The sequence below is a fragment of the Ahaetulla prasina genome, chromosome 12, assembly GCF_028640845.1.
Source record: "Ahaetulla prasina isolate Xishuangbanna chromosome 12, ASM2864084v1, whole genome shotgun sequence".
Classification (NCBI taxonomy): domain Eukaryota; kingdom Metazoa; phylum Chordata; class Lepidosauria; order Squamata; family Colubridae; genus Ahaetulla; species Ahaetulla prasina.
Window position 1 is genome coordinate 19,658,316 of NC_080550.1, and position 21,772 is coordinate 19,680,087.

Here is a 21,772-nt window from a genome sequence, read left to right on the forward strand (position 1 = left end):
TTATTTTAAGAAAGAAAAATCTTCAACAGGATGAACTAAGTATGCAAGTTATAAGTATTCTATTTACTTCAAGTTTAATGAGCTTTTCTATAGTTGGTTGGTCCTGGCCCAGGGGTGGGCTGCTGGGGGTTTGTAGGGGTTCGGGAAAACCTCTAGCTAAGATTCTGTGCAGTTCGGAGAACCCCTAAATCCCACTCCTGGCTGGCCCCACCCAGCCCTCCCAGGAGTCCCCACAAGGCCCGTTTTGGATGCAGGTTAGTGCAGGGTATGCACGGAGGCTCGGGGAGGGCGAAAAACAGGCCTACCGGAACTTCAGGAAGCCTCCAGAGGGCCTTCGGAGCCTGGAGAGGCTGTTTTCACCTCCCAGAGGCTCGAGGAAAGCTCTGGAGCCCAGGGAGGGCAAAAACGCACACACACCCTGCCATGGTGCAGGAGGCTGACTAGGATACATCCATGCCCATCTAGCAAAATGGCAAAGAACCCCTTGCTACAATTTTTGAAGCCCACCCCTGTCCTGGCCATAGTGGAAGCTGAGTCGAATCATTGTTTGCTGCTGCTGCTGATGTTAGATTTCTAGTTTACCTTTCATCCCCCCAAAAATCAGAAGACTGCACAAAGCATTCTCTTCTCCTTTCCACAGCCACCATACTGTGAAATAGCTGGACGGGAAGAAGGTACGGAACAGAAAAGAAAAGCAGAGTTGGAGGTCTTCTAGTCCAATCCCTTGCTTAAGCAGGAGACCCTATACCGTTCCAGACAAGTGGCTGTCCAAGTCTCTTCTTAAAAGCCTCCAGTGATGGAGTATTCATAACTTCTAGCTAATTGTTCTCATTGTTGGGAAATTTCTTCGTAGTTCTGGGCTGCTTCTCTCCTTAGTTTTCGTCCGTTGTGTCTTGTCTTGCTTTCTAATGCTTTGGAAAACTGTTGACCTCCTCCTTTTTTGTGACATTCCCCCTTAAACATTGAAAGACTGCTATCACGTCACCCCTGGTTCTTCTTTACATTAAATTACATACAAAATTCCTACAACTGTTCTTCATATGTTTTAGCCTCCAGACCCCTAATCATTTGTGTTGCAAGGTGATGTATTTGTAGAGTTTAAAGTGGAACATGGGCCTTCCTAGTTCTTCATCAACCTCTTAGCTGGCTATGAGACAGAAAACTAGCAAACAAAAAATGAGAAACCGAGAAAAGAACGGGATTGAGATGAATGGTGTGTGGGCATGAATTGGTTATGGAAATTGTGCTGGGATGGGTTGAACAAAGGCAGGAAATTGGGAAAAGCATTCACACTCTTGTTCCCTGCCACAACCCAAGCAAAAAATGCAAGTTGCTAATTAGTAGTTCATGTAAAACCTGAAAGCGTCCCTTGAACAGATTCCTTAAGGAAAGACTGCCGTTTGGGAAAGATTCTTGTTAGCTGGAGAGAACTTTTGCAAACTTTTGCAAAGAGATAAATTTTGGATTGGGAGAACCAGATTTAGCTTCCCCACTACCTTAGTCCTGCTCTGCAGATATGAAATATATGAAATGCAAGTGTTGTAGTCTCAACAGTGACTATTATAGCTTACTTGGGTGAATAGCAAAAACAAAACTTTATGTGACTTGAGGAAATGGTGTCAGGCTCCTTGGGAGTCTTTTGCAGGTAAAAGTAGTAAGTTTTAGTTCTGTTGGAGTGATGCCCTGAAATAAAATTAAAAAAAATCTCATTCTTTTTTCAATAATACAGTGGTGAAATGTAAAATTTATTACTACGGGTTCTGTGGGCATGGCTTGGTGGGGGGGGTTAATGTGACTGGGTGGGCGTGGCCAACATTGTTGGGTTTTTTTTACTTTTAAAAGCATTTGTTTCTACAACCTCTTTGGCTGAAGAGGTTGTAGAAAAAATGCTTTTAAAAGGCTCCTCTGACGATCCCAGCTGAGTTGCCTGATCGTCAGAGGCTTTTCTTTTCTTTTAAAAGCATTTTTTTCCTTTAAAAGAAAAAAAAAGCCTCTGGTGATCAGGCAACTCAGCTGGGATTGTCAGAGGAGCCTTTTAAAAGCATTTTTTACAACCTTTTCGGCCAAAAAAAAATGCTTTTAATAGCCTCTGATGATCCCATCTGAGCTGCACGATCACCAGAGGCTTTTTTTTTTAACTTTTAAAAGCATTTTTTCAGCCAAAGAAAAAATGCTTTTAAAAGTTCTGATGATCGTGCGGCTCAGCTGGGCATGGGGGGTGAGTGGGAGGGATTTTTGCTATCAGTTCTCCAAACCACCTGCCGCCATCATTACTGGATTGCGTGATCTGGTCCAAACTGGGAGCATTTCACCCCTCCTGTAATAGAAAGGAATCTTTGGGCACCTGATCTGCCTTGCAAATTGGGAGCTGAAAGTCAAGGGTGAAAGGTCATGTGGCAGGTGTGATTGTTCAACAGTCTTTCTTCAGTTGCATGCCCTGGCAAGTACATACCATGTTTCCCCGAAAATAAGACCCTGTCTTATATTTTTTTTAAACCCCAAAATAAGCGCTTGGCCTTATTTTTGGGGAGGTCTTATTATTTTATTATTTTGGGGCACGTGGAGTAAGATGGGGCTCCTCTTGCCCTCTTTCCTTATTTCCAGCTCTGCGTTTAAATATTTTCGGGGAGGGCTTACTTTAGCGCATGCACTCAAAAGCCTGATTGGGCTTATTATCAGGGGATGTCTTATTTACGGGGAAACAGGGTAGTACCAAAACTGGCACAATTACCTCTGTGTAAAGTATGTAAATTAGCGACGTGGTGGCTCAGTGGCTAAGACGCTGAGCTTGTCGATTGAAAGGTCTGCAGTTCAGCGGTTCGAATCCCTAGTGCCGTGTAACGGGGTGAGCTCCCGTTACTTGTCCCAGCTTCTGCCAACCTAGCAGTTCGAAAGCACATAAGAAATGCAAGTAGAAAAATAGCGACCACCTTTGATGGGAAGGGAACAGCTTTCTGTGCATTTTTGGTGTTGAGTCATGCTGGCCACATGACCACGGAGACGTCGTCAGACAGCACTGGCTCTTCAGCTTTGAAACGGAGATGAGCACCACCCCCTAGAGTCGGGAACGACTAGCACATATGTGCAAGGGGAAACTTTACCTTTACTAAAATATGTAATACCCATTGGAAAGGGGCTGTAACTCTGATCATATGGTCACAGCTGGCATTTTGACACTCTTAACTCCATCCTGAAATGACTCTGCCTTTCCTCTTCATCCCATGCTACTATTTCCAGAGTCAATTCTATTTCCTTTGTGTTGATCGTGGTGAAAGAAGCCATGTTTTCTCCGATGGAGGCTGGAGGCTTTCAATGTAGCAAAGGAAGGCGATAGGTTGGAACAGTGGTTCAAGGTCATTCTAATTGTAGTCAGTGACCATTGTCTCTTAGAGCTAATGCTGTGGCCAATCAACATAATCAGCTCATATTTTTCCCGATTCTCATCCAGTTGAAAAAAATGACATTTGGACAGAAGAGAATCGGTGTGCTTGACTGAACCAGTATTGGCATTGACATGTTTTGTGTGCTTGATTGACTCAATGTTCATGTTGCAATTGTTTCTCCATTTGCCTGCACCTCTCCTAGGTTTCAATTCAATCCTAAGAGACCATATCAGGGCAAATCTTCCCATGGGGCTTTCTTAGAAGAGGAAGTGAGTAGCCAATGGCACTTTTGGGTAATAGAAAAAGTGCAAATAGAAACGATCACCATCATTGCTCCCATGAATAGCTTCCTCCGCCATGTCAACAGTAACATAACCTCAAAAACTCTGTTTGGGGAGAGCATTGAAAGAAATTCTCAAACACCCTGGGAATTTTAAATTTTAAAATTCCTCCTCTTCCTCTTTCTTCATCGTTGTCAGCCATTTCAAGAGAGAATTTTAGCATAGTAGGGACTGAAACTGCCTTCGCGTAGAACCTTTTTTCCTTTCGTGAACTTTTTTGTGGATTAACAAGTTTTATATCTTTTTTTAATACTGAATCCAGGTTTGAAGGTCTGTTTTGGGTTCTCCTTCTATAAAAGCCTATCCCCAGGTAGGATCATATCATTCCCACCCCTCCCCCCAAAAAACCCCCCCAATCTATTATGGATCTTTTAGTTCTTAGTCTGAGAACTCAGATAGTTTGTGTATTGCAATATCTCTGAGCCCTTAAAATTATTGGTGTATCAAGATCATCCAGAGTGATTTAAGAATGAATTACAACAAATTCATTCATTGCTTCAGTTATTCTTTTCAGGACTTGGGTTTATCATTAATCTGTATTATTTTAAACTGGCTTTCTTGCTCTCCCAAAATAGGTTATAAATGTTGAAGAAAAGTCTAACTTGTGGTATGGGCAAATTCAGTATTAGCAGCTGGCTAATTTCCACACAGCACAATTGGGAGAATGTGTAATGTCCATGCATAAATGTAAGCAACTACCTGTGTTACTAGTTTTGATAAGTAGCTGGTGGTTGGCTAGTCAACTCTGTATGGATTTCTTGATTTTGTGATCCAACTTCTGCAGAAAGATTCATTTGAGACTTGGGAAGATAACTCTGAATACCAACTCCCTGCAGAATAATGAGTTTATTTGAATTTGTAAGTGTGAAATAAATGATTAGGGTATTCAGCATAATTTCAAAAAGCTCTCCTGCTAGAGAAACCAAGAAAGGAGACAAATTAAAAAGAAATGCACACAAAAGGCTGAAAAAAACAGTCTAGTAACAAATTTTTAATTTCTAGTAAGCTTTAAAGAGTTGGAGTAGATTTCTTTTCCTTTTTTTTTAACAAACCAGTTCAAGTACATGCCTTTGGATTATAAAAGTACCTGAAATTGCCTAGAATATTAGCATGCATAGCTTGTTAATATTTACAAATATTTACAAAGTGGGAGAAGAAGGGGGAAAGGAACATCTACATTTATTTACAATCTACATAGAAGAGAAAGGCAGCTTAATTGTATATTTTTTTCCCTTAAAATACAGATGTTTGAATAGTTAGCACATGCATATTGAGATATATTTTTGGACAAAAGAAGGCAAAAGTTTGAGGGTGGACCGTTTGAATTCTGCTAAGTGCAGCACAATACAAAAAGTCCCTTTATTTATTTACTTAAAAAACATGGTTCAGCTTTGAATCTACTCTAGTTCCATCAAATGCGGCTAAAATGGTCACAAACACAATGGAGCATTATTTACCCTGGCAATGGATGCGATTAACTAACTATCAAGAAGCTGCTGGTGAATGAAATTATCTAATTTTTTTTTCCTCATTATCCATCAACCAACATACAGGGATCTCTCCTTGTAAAGGCAGTGCCTAAGCTATCACCATTAATTATAGACGTGATATAAATGAGACGCTACAGTATGTACTAAATGAAATATTAACAAGACCAGTGTCTTTTAGCCTGAGAGATGCACTAAACTCAATTCACTTTACAGCAGACTATCTATGACACATATATTATAGAGGAGAAGCCTGGTTTATAGCCAGAGTCCAGACATTAGAGGCTGCTTACTAGATCTGTATTATTGCAAAATACATTCCCTTAATTAGCTTCTGGAAGACAGAATTAACACTTAATACTTTACCCTATCATATCATGGCGTCCTCTTTCCATGCCCTTGCTATTCCAAGTGCATTTCAACACTGAAATTTAAATATGTAATGTGCAAGTCATCCGAAAACTTAATGCCATAGAAATCACAAGGTTTCATTGGGTTTATAATGGTGATCTTTTTTTAAAAGCAATATTCTATCAGGAACACATCAGTTTTGTTCATAGGAACTTAGCCTTATACAAAAACATCTTTTTAGTAGATTTTGCCCTAAACACTCCTAGGAATTGATGTGTCTGTTATTTTATGGTTTAAAAAGAATAAATAAAAGTCTTGGAAAGTTCAGTAGCTCTTTCATGGCCATTTGGATCAATTTCCCATTCTACCTCACAGTTCTTAAAATCATCATTGTTATTATTAAGCTTCCTATCTAATCAGATCAAACAGTTCAGTACAAAATGAAGCCGATAACTTCCATAATGAGATGCCTTTTTTTTCTTCCTTTTGAAATATTACGCATGAAGAAATGCTTAATGTTGACTAATAACCTCAAGAATATTAAAGGTTTGTAGAAATATGTACACAGTGGCGTTAGATATACACGATGTATAGAAATAATGTATTTAAATATTATTAAAGTTAATTATAGATAAATCTTCAAAATACTTCAAAGAGAGATGACAGCAGAATGCACCAACAAGCTCTGGGTCATATCTTCTGTGTATGTTGTGTATTTGTGTGAGAGAGTTGAGTGGAAGGCGGGAAGTATAGTTCTCATATGGGAAGGGACCATTCTGCTTTGGTGAGAAACCAATGCTTACTCATAAGCGGTAATGAAGTCTACCTTTCTGACCTACTTTTTATGATGGATTTTATAAATGAGCAAGCTCCACGCTAATTTTAACCACCTCCATACTGATTTTTAACACATAGTAATGATGCAACCTAGTTGGTGATTCCAAGTAGAAGACACCATACAATTATTTTTGGGAAAACTGATTCATAATCTTGAGCGCATACACAGGCAGCTACTAAATGCGTGGAAGACCGACATTAAAGGTTCACTATACGGTTAACTCTTTGGTGTTCTTCCTGCTGAAAAATATGCTAGACTCCAAAACTAGACATTGTTAAAGCTGTTTGGTCTCCATTTATCTATTCCTGTCTTCCCAGAGAAGGGAATATGGACATGGACATAACTCTGGCTGATGATTTCAGACTATTGATTGTTATGGGGATTTCAGTGGGCTAGATGCATCTTACATTACTGATGGGGGTGGACATTCCTAGCTCAGATCCATCAATTCTTGTACATACAAAATGGCTGACTACATGTCCTAATTTTTAAGGAACATTTGTCTTTATCAAATCATTTCTAGATGAACAGTGTCCGAGGTCATTCTCTGTTAGAAGGAATCTCGTATCCAAATAATACTCTTAAGAAAGGAGAACAGGAAATTTGGAGTCCTCCATAAATGATTAATATGTCAACAGTAAATTCAGCCAGCACACACAAAAATGTATTGTCTTCATGAAACAAATGTACAATATTTAAGTTATTGTAATCATTTCTGTAATTGTGCCTGCACACACACATTAGCATAACCTTAATACAGTTTCACATTCTCTGACAATGTGAGCATATAATAATCTGAATAAGACCTGGACTGGGAGTAAGTCACTATACTCCATCTGGCAAGTGATGATGGTTGTCCAATATTTATCAGACTTCCAGGTGTTTTTTTTTCTCTTACTTTCTTATACATCCATCCGAATTAACATCACACACTAGGTTGCCATCCTAAAATCTTTGTCCTGTTGAAAATGAATTAAGAAATTAACTCTCTACTCTCTTGCATCATGTTTAACTCTCTATGTTATGGAAGCCAAGGAAAGAGTAGGAATATCTATTTTTGATTCTATGTTGTAGCACAATTAACCAAAAATATCGTTAGATATCTAACCCAAGAAAAAAATTCAAAATCAAAAGAAATACATACAATCTACTATATGGAATTCACTATCCCGGTTTCTTAAACATCAATCATAAAAATATACCATATCTGCTTACCAAATATAACAAAATTCCAGATCAAGCTACATCTATCAGTCAGCTCCCTGATGCATTTTAATGAGACAGAGGTAACTAAAATGAAATCAAATTACTTTCTGATTGAGAAATTTTGCACTTCTATAAATGAAAACCAACCTTTCAAACACATCTATAACTGTAAACATTTCTACAACACAGGTACAAGCTGAGCTCCCGACACAACTGATCCCCAAAACATGAATGGTCCTTCTATAAAGTGCCAGCAAATTATATTTTATTTTAACACAGGAAAGAGACTCATATTGTGGATGGCATGGAGTAATACAAATGCCATAATGATTTTTTTTCAAAATATATTGATTACAGTTTATTTTGAACTTTTAATGTCATTTAAAGTTTCCTTTCCTTTCCTTTCCTTTCCTTTCCTTTCCTTTCCTTTCCTTTCCTTTCCTTTCCTTTCCTTTCCTTTCCTTTCCTTTCCTTTCCTTTCCTTTCCTTTCCTTTCCTTTCCTTTCCTTTGTGTGTATGGGCCTGGTATGTTTTAGGGCTGGATCAGGGGTGAAATCCAGCAGGTTCTGGAGAACCGGTAGCAGAAATTTGAGTAGTTCGGAGAACTTGCAAATACCACCTCTGGCTGGTCCCAGAGTGGGGTGGGAATGGGGATTTTGCAATATCCTTCCCCCAGGAGAGGGGAGGGAATGGGGATTTTGCAGTATCTTTCCCCTGGAGTGGGATGCGAATGGAGATGTTGAAGTATCCTTCCCCTGCCACGCCCACCAAGCCACACCACACCCACCAAGCCACACCCACAGTAGTAGTAAAATAGTAGTAGTACTAAAAAAAATTATATTTCACCCCAATGGGTGAAATACAATGGGCTGGATGCTAATTTTAGCAAACATAAACACTTTGAAAACAGCAACGTCTGAAATGAAACATTTAGGCATGTAATGTCTTTCCACCAGGAGCACTAGACTACATTAGAATACTAATGGCTGCATTACTCATAATAATGAGATTTTAAAAACCATACATGCCTATGGAAATGCCCTCTTCCCCTGTAGCATTAAGACAGTTCAATATTAATTTGTATTCATTGCTTAATTGATTGCAATTATCCACCTCACCCAAAATGCCTATGCAGTAGTAACCAGCTACTAATAGTCTGTAACTGAATAAGCTCCATTGCCTTTCAAAAACGGCGTTATGTTGAAAGGGCAGAAATCTTAGTAAACTTCCTTAGCTGTCTGAGATCATTTCCCAACTCTCCACCTATCTTCTTGCCCATTGAATACAGGTGGTGCTTGACTTACAAGAGTTTGTTTAGTGACCATTCAAAGTTACAAAGGCACTAAAAAAAAGTGACTTAAGACCGTTTTTCACACTTATGCCCGTTGCAGCATTCCCATGATCATGCGATCAAAATTCAGAGGTTTGGCAACGGTTTCATATTTATGACCGTTGCTGTGTCCCGGAGTCACGTGATTTATTTATTTATTTATTTATTTTATTTATTTATTAAACTTTTATACCGCCCTTCTCCCGAAGGACTCAGGGCGGTGTACAGCCAAGATAAAAAACAATAAATATACAAAGTTTATCACTTTTTGTATCCTTCTGCCAAGCAAATTCAATGCGGAAACCAATGCGTGTAACAACCGTATTATTAACTTGACAACTGCAAGTGATTCTTTTAGCAACTGGCAAGAAAGGTCATAAAATGGGGCAAAACTCACTTAAAAACTCCTGCATAGCAATATAAATGTTGGGTTCAATTGTGGTCATAAGTCAAGGACTACCTGTAATCACTCAGTTTAACCCTATCTTCTCCTTTCTTCTTGGATGAGCGATTCTAGAGTTATGCCCAATGTAAAGGTCCTACAAACATCTATAGGAAAAAATAAATTAGCCACATATTCCTGCAGAAAATATCCATGGGTGTTTCAAAATCATTTACATAAGTACAAAAAAAGAAATAAGCAGGTAGATGGTATAATTATTCCAGAAGCCCCAGATAAGCTAAGGACCTAATTTGTCTTTGAAAAACTATCATGGGACACGTGAGGAAGGGAGAAAATCTAAGGAACGTTTGCTGAGTTTTCCAAATTGAGCATTCTCACATATCTGAATGGATTGCTTTATTTATTGAGTTTATATAGCCAGCCACCTCAAGGACATGACCCTGGGTGACTAACAATATTTAAAGGCAGAATCAAATCAATACGACAAAATTATAAATAACATAAAATAACGGCCAGGAAAAACAGCCAACAAGAAGTGATAATCATTCCCAACAGTTGAACCCCATGAAGTGACAAGGTTCATCTTTATTTCTAGGGAATGTTAAGATGGTAGAACTTGTCTGGATTCAAGAGTCAGACTTGGAGACTAGACTTGTGTGGACAAGTGACTATCCCTGTATCACCGAAAATTGAAGTCAAGATAGGACATAGTGGACAATCCCGCCTACTCTTATCTTTTCCATGAACCACTGAGGTTGACAGAAAGATGGGAATCCGGTATCCAAGACCTTGTCCACCATTTTTGGAGGGAGGAGGAGAGAAAACCTTTGATCCTAGAACTACCGGATTGGCTTCCAACTCTTTGGGGATCTCAAAACTTGAACTTAAAATATTTGGCAATATTACTACCGTTACTTTACACATGTAATGGGGAATATTAATCAATAGGCAATCCCATGTTTTTCAATGTATTTAGCAAAACATAGAAGACTGTCGTTTTTTTCAGGAAGATCAGAACAAAAAAATTCAGAATCAAAATTAGGGAGGGAGAGAATGGCACAACTATCATGAATGTTAAATATCAAACATGGAGGATCGTGTTAATTGTCTTGTTTTAGAAATTGTCTTAGAAAGGTTGGATGAATATATTATTAAGTGACAGTAATTTTAGTCCAGTCGTCGATGATATATAAATACTTGTTATAAATCATTATTTGGAATTTGGCACTTTGTATCCTAACGTTTAAGAAAAAAATGCTTAGCGGAAAAAAGATTGGAAAGTTTTTCTATTAACAATTATTTATTGATGTTTATTGTTATAAAGCAGAAAATGTGGGTCGTTAGAGTAGGATGGATGCAAAGATGGATCAAAACAATTTGGCCTATTTTTTTGTCTCTTCTCCCAGCTGATGTTGGGATTATGTTTAAGAAATATATCAGAAAATCCTACCAAAAAAAAAAAAAGTGTTACTTGTGGTGTATTGTTTAATGCCTGGTAAGGGGTTCACGCCAACTGGTTTGAATTCAAACCAGAATGCATACAAATTCAGAGAGAAATCTAAGGATGCTCAGATTTGCTTGGAAAGTGGAAGAACACTTAAAAATCATGTTTCCTTAAGAATGGTGTACAAGCAGGGTGGGATTAAGCCGGTTCGGGCAAACCGGTAGTTTTGACCTGTGGGTGGGCCTGCATGCTATCCTATTTAGCTGTGTTTTTTTAAGTCATGTGCATGTGTGCAAGCGGGCACGCAAGCAAAGCACATGCGTAGAAGGCCACACATGTGCACCCACATTTTTAGTCCTGGGGCAAACCGTTTGTTAAATTATTGAAACTCACCTCTGTGTACAAGTAATCCTCGACTAACGATCACAATTAAGACCAAAATTTATGTTGGTAAGTGAGGCAGTTGTGAGTTTTGTCCCATTTTACGAACAGTTGTTAAGTGAATCAATACAATAAGTTAGTAACATAGTTAAATGACTCTGGCTTCCCCATTGATTTTGCTCGACAGAAGGTCACAAAATACGATGATATGACCCCATGGCCCCAGCAACTGTCGTAAATATGAGCCAGTTGCCAAACCGCTGACCATGGGGATGCTGCAACAGTCGTAAGTGTGAAAAATGGTCATAAGTCACTTTTTTCAGTGCCATCGTAGATTTGAACGGTCACTAAATTGTTGTAAACCGAGGACTACCTCAATTTTTTGTACTGAACAAGCTCCCTCACCTAATCCTCTGTAATCTAAATCGGGGTCTCCAACCTTGGTCCCTTTAAGACTTGTGGACTTCGGGACTCTGGGAGTTGAAGTCCACAACTCTTAAAGGGACCAAGGTTGGAGACCCCTGATCTAGATAGCAACAAAGTGGCAACAGTTCTGAAACTTAATTCACATTAATTCTTGAATATCGTCTCCTTCCCAATTAAGACTGCAACTGAGTGCTCCAGTCTAACGGCTCTTAAAGCTTTGACTGAATTGGAAACGCTCTTTCAAGATGGTGAAATATTCAGTAGGACTTCGAAAACGTTTTATCTTATGCATTTTGTCTTTCCACACATACACATACCAGCTTTTGTCAGAGGTTAATGCAAGTGGGCCACTTCGTAAATCATGAATGCCCTATATGGAACAGGCAATCTTTTTTTGATTGTTTGAAAAGTAGCGATACAAAATTTGTTTAGATTGCCGAAACAATTTACAGAATCCTTCCCATTTAAAAAAAAAGCAAAAACCATCACAATAGATTCTCATGGTCCGTTTGTAACAAGTTTAACAGTAACAGAATTGGAAGGGACCTTGGAGGTCATCTAGTCCAACCCTCCTCCCCACACAGGAGACGTGTACTAGAGATTCAAACCGCCAAATTGCCGATCTTTCTGATCGACAAGCTCAGCGTCTTAGCCACTTGAGCCACCTAGTCACTGCCTGAGAAGTTTTTAATTAAGCTGTTTAAAGCAGGAACGCTAAATGTCCTGGTGTGGTACACTAAAGTTCCTGGTTCATCAACAATGAACTTATCTTGTATCAGTAATATGGAGGATGGCCATTAATGGGGTTCCTGCTGATGAACTAGAGAGATGGTAAGGAAGAAGATATTCCATCTCTCTCTCTCTCTCTCTCTCTCTGTCCTTCTCAATTTATGCATTTTAACCAACCAATATCTTATCCATCTTGAAAGAATCTCAGACATGGGGCATGGAATATGGCCCTTTCTGGAGCTGCCCCTCATCCTGAGTTGCTGCTGGGTCTTGTTTTTCTAACCAGTGCCCTTCCTTAAGTGATCAAGCCGGCATCCGGGCTACAAATCACAATTTTAAATGTCTTGCCATTTTCCTAACGTAGCATTATTCCAGCACTTTTAACATTAACACTTGTAACATTAACACTGCACCGAAGACAAATTCCTTGTGTCTCCAATCACACTTGGCCAATAAAGACTTCTATTTTTATTAACAGAACATCAACAGTAATATCTAGGCCAGGGGTGTCCAAACTTGGCAACTTTAAGACTTGTGGACTTCAACTCCCAGAAACAAAGCTGGCTGAGGAATTTCTAGGAGTTGAAGTCCACAAGTCTTAAAGTTGCCAAGTTTGGAAACCCCTGATCTAAGCTTTCTTAAGTGAACAAGTAGGGGAGCAGAGGATGGGCTTTTTATCACCTAAAGGGTCACCTATGACCCGTCCATCTCTGATTGTAGGTAAACCAGCAGGTCAAAACCAATGTGCATCTTCTGTTATTCTACTACTTCTCGTGAATTCATGAATTCAGCCGAACAGATCAAAACTAACATTCAAATCAAGCCTTTAGAACTTCCAAGCAAGCAGTAGTAGTAGTTGTTGTTTTAATGAAATGCCACTCTTTAACTGGGGTTGTTTACGAAAATGAATTCCCTTTTGCTCTTTAAGCTGGACTTTGCCATTTTTCCAGCTGCCTCCCATTCGTGGAACATAGTTAGAAATTGAAAGCAGTTTCTTTAGCACCCCAAACGCAGGAACCTCCTCAATGGAAGTAGGATCCGCTCATTCCACCGAGAAAACAAGACTGAACAGATCATGTTCTCAGAGAAAGCTCCAGCAAAAGAAACTAGGGCTCCCCTTCAGTTCTGTTGGTCTTATGTAAGTAGACACATGCACAAATTAGGTTATGCAAATTTACACAAAGGCAGCCAATTGACTAAACCTCATCCAATTACACAACTCAAATTCCTTTAATTCAGTGACAGCACTAATTAAAATGCCTGTGATTATTTGACAAACATTCAATTTAGTTGGGTCATAGCCTGAGCAATAAGTGATCTATGTAATGAGGAAGGGTGTTTAAAGCGTACAATTAATTCACAACGGGCTTTTCTTCTCCTTCTGTTGGCATTGTTACGAATAATAATATTATAAATAATATTTGTTTTTATTCTGTATCCCTACTCCCCCCCATATATATTAATTTTATTCACACTCGCATAAATAGATAAATAACCTCCCTCCAATAATTTCATAACTGGACTCAGACTTTTCAGAAATTTGGATAATATGTAGTTTGGCAGGAGGGGAAAAATTAATATTTTGCATAGTTAGTATTACCTTTCTTCTACCCTTAGGGAAAGAAATGTTTAGAAATCACACTAGAAATGACAACTATTCTTTGTATTGATCCGTAATGTAAGATATTTATGTTATAAAATGATTCAAACTTGCTGAAAGACTAACTAAAAAAGAGAGTTTCTGTATTGGGCTATGAGTAATTTATGTCATATTTTCACAAAAATAGTAGCAGATAGTTTAACCAAACTCTTTTGTTTCTCACATTTCCAGACATTGAAACAAGAAAAAGTCTCTTCCACTGCAAATAATAAGCTGCCAGATTCTAGATTTGAAACTGGAATATAAGTAGCCACATGTCTTTAAATAGATCACAAAGCAAATCTCCATCCTTCCTCCCAAATTCAGACCATTGAAACACCACTCTAATTTAACAATATTTTCCCACTGTGTCGTAACAGGTCCAAAACGAGTTTTAAGTCCATACCTTAAAGCCCAAAAGTCCACTTTAGCTATTTGCTAACAAGTTAGATCTTTAGGTGAGCGCCATCACATCATTGCCCAATGAATGGACAATCATTAGGGGAGATCCTTTTCCATCAACTAAGACTTCATTGGCATATATATGTGTGTGCATGCACATAGACCAGGGGGTCTCCAACCTTGGCAACTTTAAGCAAGGTTGGACATAGACAATTTTGGCAACATTTCCAATTTGCGTTCTATGCCGCTGACACGTTGGACATCTCTAAGTTTATCTGGAATAAAAAAAAAAATCAGAGAGCGACCAGTTACCTACTTGGCCAAACAAGGTCTAAAATCCCGAAGGATGTTTGGGATTTGATCTAACTTCGAATTCATTCTCCAAATGAATTGTCCTATTAAAGTTAGCAACAGACTTGCAGGTGGGATAATTCTTTTCAATGTAAAAATATTTGGGCTAACGTTTTGACACTTGGGATGGATCCCTTCATCCAATCCAAATGGTTACTTTGGCCAAGTCATACAAATCCAACCCATTTAGAAGCAAGGTGGCATATTTCCTTCCTTCCTAGGACAGGAGTTGGTATTTTCTCCTAGCCCCAGTTGCTGACATGGAATTGCTGATGTAGTCACCCCCCACCTCTCTCTTCTCCCCCACCAAAAACTGTTGGGAGAACGTGCAGAAGTGTGTTCATAGATCTTAGTGAGATTTCATTTCAGCACTGTTTATTCATGGTGGCGGGGGAGCGGGGAGGTGAAGCCAGAAGGACCTTTGCTGGTGACTCTGCAACAAACACAGGCTGTGCATCTTCTGGAATTATGTCTATTGTCACTTCAATGTCTATGCACTTCATAATCTGTATTTGGAAGTCTATTCCTACTGTGCACCATTGCAAAGGACAGCCCTAGAGTTTCTTATTTGTTGTTCTCTCTCTCTCTCTCTCTCTCTCTCTCTTCCTCTCTCTCCCTCCCTCCCTTTCCCTCTCCATCTCTCTCCCTCTCTCCTTCCCTCTCTCCCTCTCTCTCTCTGTCTCTCTTTGCCAGAGATGACTTGGCAAGTTTAGCCACCCAAGACAGCTTGCAAACTCGCTTCTTCAAGCGTTGCACGAAAACATCCCCTAACCGGAGAGAAAAGGGGGCCCTCAAAATCATTTGTACCCCTCTTCAAGCTGTTCAAATTATATTCGCTTTTAACCTCGAATGCTAACAAAACTTGCGTGTTACTCATAGGGACAGGTGATCAACTTTAGGCTGGATTCAGCCATCTACCCTTCCCTTCTAAATCATGCTCTTCCTGGGACAACACTTGGTCAGATGGATTGGGGTGGGTGGGACGGAAGGCTAGAATTCATGTGATTATCCAGCTACGTTTATTGAGCTGCTCCTTAAAGGAGCACCCTTACTCATCTGAGAAGAGATGGATTCACTCACACTTAACTAGACACCACTAATTATAAGATGGATGGCACAGGGCACGGACCTTCTGGTCTCACTCTGAAGCCAGGCCAAGTTGCCCTTGATGAGCACAAGGGGCTTTGTCAAGCCTGTCTGGTTCTAACCTTTGCGTTCACAACATGTCTCTCTCCCCTCACTCTCTTTTGCCGTTGTTTTGTTTTAATTACAGCAACAAGGAGCGGCCACCACCGTCTACTGTGCTGTCGCGGCAGAACTGGAAGGCCTGGGAGGGATGTATTTCAACAACTGCTGTCGCTGCCTGCCATCGCAACAGGCGCAGAACGGAACGGATGCGGCTGCCTTGTGGGACCTCAGCGAGAAGCTGATCCAGGAAAGAATTGGCAGGCAGGGCAAGTAAAGGAGGAGAAAGACCAGCACATGCAGAATGCAGAGATTATATCCTCTCAGGCACAGAGAGGGAGGGTGGGTGAGCGGGTGGGGTTGGGCGGGGTGTAGGGGAGGTGGAGCGAAAGAAATGTGCCAATATTGGATTGCTTCCAATCCTATCGTCTAGAAGGTTAGAGCTGCAGATTAGTTTAGCTGTTCGATGAAATGGTAGCCATCACAACCAGCAGACGGGAGGGACATACGAATGGCTAATGGAGAGCGTAATTTTGCTAGGCTTAATTCTCTCAGCTTTGCTTCCTATGATTAGTGTCTGAACTATTTTGATGGTGGTGTTGTTGTTTTTTAAGTTAGAGATAGGCTTAGTTCTCTTAGCTTTGTTTCCCGTGATTAATAGTTTGAACCGATTTAAAATTTAAAAAAAAAACATAGAGAAGGAAATATCCAACGGAGGCCCTAGTAAAAGTCGGAGAATAAGCATTTTTGGGGAGGGGGGGAAGAAACGGAAGCTGAATTGCACATTACAATTTTGCAAGCATAATGCCACTCCCCCGTGCTTTCTTTCTTTCTTTTTTGTCAGTGCACAGCTAGGAAAATAAAGTGTGAAGTGCCTGACTGTATGTTTTAAAACAGGTACACACACCAGGGATATCCCTGCTCCCTGCTATAATGGATGTTTGGTAGCAGGATTAAAAAAAAAATTACTTTTCTGCAATGGGTTGAATTGGCCCTTGGAGAAGTTTGATTTCTATGCTCTGCTTGGAAAAATAAAACACACATAAGACTTAAAATAACCCCCTAGGAATTTCAGTTTCTTATTTGAATTCTTCTCCTCTCTTAGGAGACTTAGCCCATGACTGGTTTTGCTTTCTGCACTTAAATGTTCAGTAAAACAATCCCAAGTATTAAATAATCAAAAAGTCTTCTTGATAGCAAATGAAAACCACTTTGCCTAGAAGGAGAAGATTCTCAAAGTCCAGGTTACGCCCGTTCTAGTTAAATATATATAGTACAATATCCATAAAATATGATATTAAAAGATACATTTGCAAACCATTCTCTAAATACTGCAGGGTGAACTCGTTTCTTTACAAACACATAGGGTGTAAGTAACCAGAGGGATTAAAAGTTGAGAATTTTAAGGAAAGTTGGATGTACAGCAAATATCATCACCTTTGGCCCAGTTCACTCAGCACTATGTTCATTCCGTTTTTCTTTTTTTTTTCAATTTAAATGTAATAAAAGAACATGCTTGAGTACTGTCACCTGAAGAGAAATGGTTCCTGTGAATGTCTTAGTTCCTTTTGTTTATTTTTGTTTATTTTTTAAGAAAAGAAAACTTGAGGAAAAATAAAGAATTCTTCGACGCCATGAAAATTCACTTTTGTTTTCCTTGTTCTATCCCAAGTTCATTTGTCTGTAGGTTTTTATTTTATTTTTGCCCATTGTTTTGTGCTTTGTAGCTTTATTCTTCATGCCAGAAAATCGTTGTAAGCCATCTGCAAACCGGCATCGTGTTATCTGCAATAAAGAAGCAAATAAAATACTGGTTAATTCTATGTTGTAATGCTTCCATTTGTAGGGATGTATGTTCTTACTGACATTTTTTTCATTATGTTTGAGTTGGTTGGTTTTTACACCTTCCAAGCCTGTGGTTCTCCTTTGTCCTTGTGAGGCTGGAATGAAGAAGAGTGAATAACAATAATTTGCTTAATGAACATAATCAGTAAGAATTTCAGCAGATAGATTCAGGGTACTTGATTGCTCCAGGGAAAGGATTGAATCTAGTCCAAGGAACTGATTTTGTCTCTCTCTAGATTTAACTTGAGGACCCAATGTTACCAAAAGCGGTAAGGAAATACTATAAGCAGACATTCCTGATGACATATACAATACAGAATAGAATAGAATAGAATAGAATAGAATAGAATAGAATAGAATAGAATAGAATAGAATAGAATAGAATTTATTGGCCAAGTGTGATTGGACACATAAGGAATTTGTCTTGGTGCATATGCTCTCAGTGTACTTAAAAGAAAAGATACCTTCATCAAGGTACAACATTTACAACACAAATGATGGTTGATTGAATACATATGGAGTATTGAATACATATGTAGAATATTCTCTTGGATAACCAGAGAAAAGGTGTTTTCCTTCTTGTAGGAGAAAAGGTGACAGCTTCTCTCCACATGAAGAAAAATTCTTGGACCACTCTTCATATTTCCCCTGACAGTTGGCCATTAGGAGCTCAGTCTTCAGGAGAACCTCATCCGAGATCTCATGAAGGCCAGACCATGGAAATTATAATGAATTTCCTTCTACAGTTTTAGCCAAATAATTTCTTCTTCTGTAAACCTCCCTAGTGACTAGCTCAGAGCTCATTCCAGCAATGCCTTAATTTTTCTTTGCATTACAGGGGAGAATTATACTATCCCACATTTTAAGGCAGTTGTATGTAATGCAAGAAGATGCATTCGGTGTATAATAAAAAAAAATGTTCTATGATTACAAACGTACACATTTTGCAATCTATTCCCACCGTGTGGTCGAACAGGGAAGGACTCAGTAAGCAGTAATTAGATGATACGAAGTTTCCACAAAAAATCTGGGATTGGAGAATGGGTCTCCTTTTAAACAACCTCATTTACATGGTAGACAAGATTACCTTCTACTCCCATTCCCAAAATGCACCCAATAAACAATAGATGGCATTCAAGGCTAGTAATGTTGCACAGATGTTGCTATATTACAATTCCATCATCCTTCACTACAAATTGCGAAGGGTAAGAAAGATAAGAGAAGGTCCAAGTCTACAAAGAGTTCTTCCCTGCTCTGGCATATTCAGTGAAAAACAAAACAAAACTCAAAAATGCTTTCTTCCGTTGTTTTGGTGATATAAAAGCTGAAGAAGCATCACATCTTCTTCTCTCTAGATCCAAGCCAATCTATTTTGCATACCACCTCTCTGAACCACATGCATTTCTTACACTGTTTTCCATTATGTGCAAGAATGATTCTACGGTGCCTCTGCATTTATGGTAAAAGAGGCCTGGTAGCAGGAGTGGGATTGAGCCAGTTCAGGTAAACCGGATGTTAATTTTAATTTGGAACCATTTTTGCAAGAACTGGCTCACCCCGCCCCACCCCTCCCAGGAGTCTCCACGCAGCCCATTTTGGATGCGAGGTAAGTGCAGGGCCCACACAAAGGCTCTGGGAGGGTGAAAATGGGCCCATTTCCAGTGTCTGAAGGGCCTCTGGAGCCCAGGGGAAGCCATTTTCCCCTTCCTAGAGGCTTGAGAAAAGCCTCTGGAGCCTGGGGAGGGCGAAAAACGGGCCTACCGGAAGTCCAAAAACGGGCCCGTTGCATGTATTTTATTCCTTCTGAAGAATCTCCGGAATCTGGGGAGGGTGAAAATGCCTCCCCACTCCCCGGTGGGGCAGGAGGCCAAGTAGGCCACGCCCACCCAGCCACCGGGCAGAGAACCAGTTGCTAAGATTTCTGAATCCCACCCCTCCCTGGTAGAGTGGAACATGGAGTCATGGCTGGCCCCACCAATTCAAAACCCCATTTTCCTGGGATTGTGTAAACCCAGGAGCAACTGCAACTTCTTTTAGAAGGAGGTGAGGGCGTACCTCAATTGAGAAAGGAACTGAGAGCTTATCCAAAGATGGAATAAAATCTGTGTTCCTAAAACATACATAGATTGCCCTTATTGGCTGCTGCATCTATCATACATTTATAGCAAGCTGCTAAAGAAAGGAATGCATTAGATTCCCAAGCAGAATTGTTTTACTAAACTGGTCTTTGCTGCACAACAAAAATCTAGTCTTGGTCCTCCAATCAGCTCCTTACCACTGTGTTCCTTGCTTTCCATCATTTCAGAAACCTTTCTTTTAAGCAACCGAAGTAGCAATATTTAAAAGGAATGAAATGGTTTTGTGATAAATAAAAAGGAACAATATTTCCAAAATAATTGCTTCTTTGCACTTTGATAAATGGTTGAAGTTCTCGATAATTCAAAGCCATTAGCTTTAAATGCTGCATTGTGCTTTGGTACATAATTCAGTGCATTTCCCTTTAGTCAAATTTATTTATTGATCTGTTGATAGATGAAGCATCGGATAATTTATCTAAATTGGTGCCTGAAAGTTTTTCTTTCTTCACTAACAGCTTCCATTCTCAGATTCATTAATGATAGCATCTATCTCTACATACATTTCTTTTTCCTGGCGGATCTTTGGCGGAACACCACAAATATCAGAGGAAACCTCTGCCTATCATATTATTACTGTTGAGGTATCTAGCTTTTCTTATCTTGATGCACAGATATATGGTTATCTGATGTCCTCTGATATTTTGGAAAGTGGTGGCATTTCTTGGACTATAAAAGAGATGGCAAAAAGAGCCCTACTTTTAGACTTGCAACATTCTGCTCATGTAGCTTCAGAATAAAATAGAATCAGGTTATCTTGCTATATTTCCTTTCTGGTCTATCGGGTAAAGCTGACATCAATCCTGCAAGTCTGAAAGTACAAATCTCTCGCTGTCTCCTTTACAGATTGAGAAATTAGAGAAGGTCTCGTCTAAGCATGTTGTCCAGCCCTCTATTTAGCCTATGGGATATGCTGCCTCTTATCTGACCATTCTCTAAGCAGCATCTTCTGGCTCCATCTCCCAAGGCCATTCCCACATAATATCACAGTGGGTCACAATAGCCACCTCTGATCTTTGCAAATGTATTATTGGTGTAAACCAGTTGCTGCAAGAGCTTTTTTCTGAAATTTGACTACAGTGCAAACGTCCATGACTCAAAATGGGCAAGACCCAGTCAAGAATGTAGTAAGGTAAAGGTAAAGGTTACCCCGCATATGTGTGCTAGTCATTTCTGGCTCTAAGGGCAATGCTCATCTCCATTTCTAATCCGAAGAGCCAGTGCTGCCCGAAGACGCCTCCTTGGTCATGTAGTCGGCATGACTAAACACCAAAGGCGCACTGAGCACTGTTACCTTTCCACCAAAGTGGCCCTTATTTTTCTACTTGCATTTTTTACGTACTTTCCAACTGCTAGGTTGGCAGAAGCTGGGACAAGTAACGGGAGCTCACCCCGTTACGCGGCACTAGGGATTCGAACTGCTGAACTGCTGACCTTCTGATCGACAAGCTCAGTGTCTTAGCCACTGAGCTACCGCATCCCTTTAAGAAAGTAGTAGAGCAATCTAAATGTAATTTATTTTAAATACCGTATTTATTAAGACTACATCACTCATTGATACAAGAGCAAGTAATTGGCTCCTGTATATTGAATACTCTCCATATCAGTTACTTTTTAAAAAGAAGAGATTATTATTATAAAAATGGGAGACCGGAAAGGCCACATTCAACTCTTCAGAAGGAATAAAATACATGCAATTCCTTCCATTGAACCAAAAGCAAACATCCTTGGGGTGAAGAGCTGAGCCTTACAAAGTCTTTTTCAGCAACACTGCAATAATTTGACTTATGTCAAGGTTGAATAGCTTTCTGCCAGGTGTTAAAACTCATGACCTTTCCAACCAAATACACTTATACTAACCAGTTTACCACTGGGACAATCAATATCTTGTAAGTG

General features: G+C 39.6%; 2 protein-coding genes across 4 annotated transcripts in view; one reads left to right on the plus strand and one right to left on the minus strand.

Moving 5' to 3' along the window:
* Positions 1-16,391, plus strand: part of WWOX (WW domain containing oxidoreductase) — a 736,218-nt gene extending 719,827 nt beyond the window's left edge. For all 3 annotated transcript variants that reach the window (XM_058155164.1, XM_058155167.1, XM_058155165.1), the window contains one exon: positions 15,985-16,391. In XM_058155164.1, coding sequence (XP_058011147.1) covers positions 15,985-16,173 — 189 coding nt within the window. In that variant the 3' untranslated portion in view covers positions 16,174-16,391. The remainder of the gene's footprint in view (positions 1-15,984) is intronic.
* A 1,153-nt stretch (positions 16,392-17,544) lies between these two features.
* The window catches only part of MAF (MAF bZIP transcription factor), a 314,165-nt gene continuing 309,937 nt past the window's right edge, over positions 17,545-21,772 (minus strand). The window contains exon 3 of the mRNA XM_058155168.1: positions 17,545-17,681. The gene's annotated coding sequence lies outside the window, so the exon portion shown is untranslated. The remainder of the gene's footprint in view (positions 17,682-21,772) is intronic.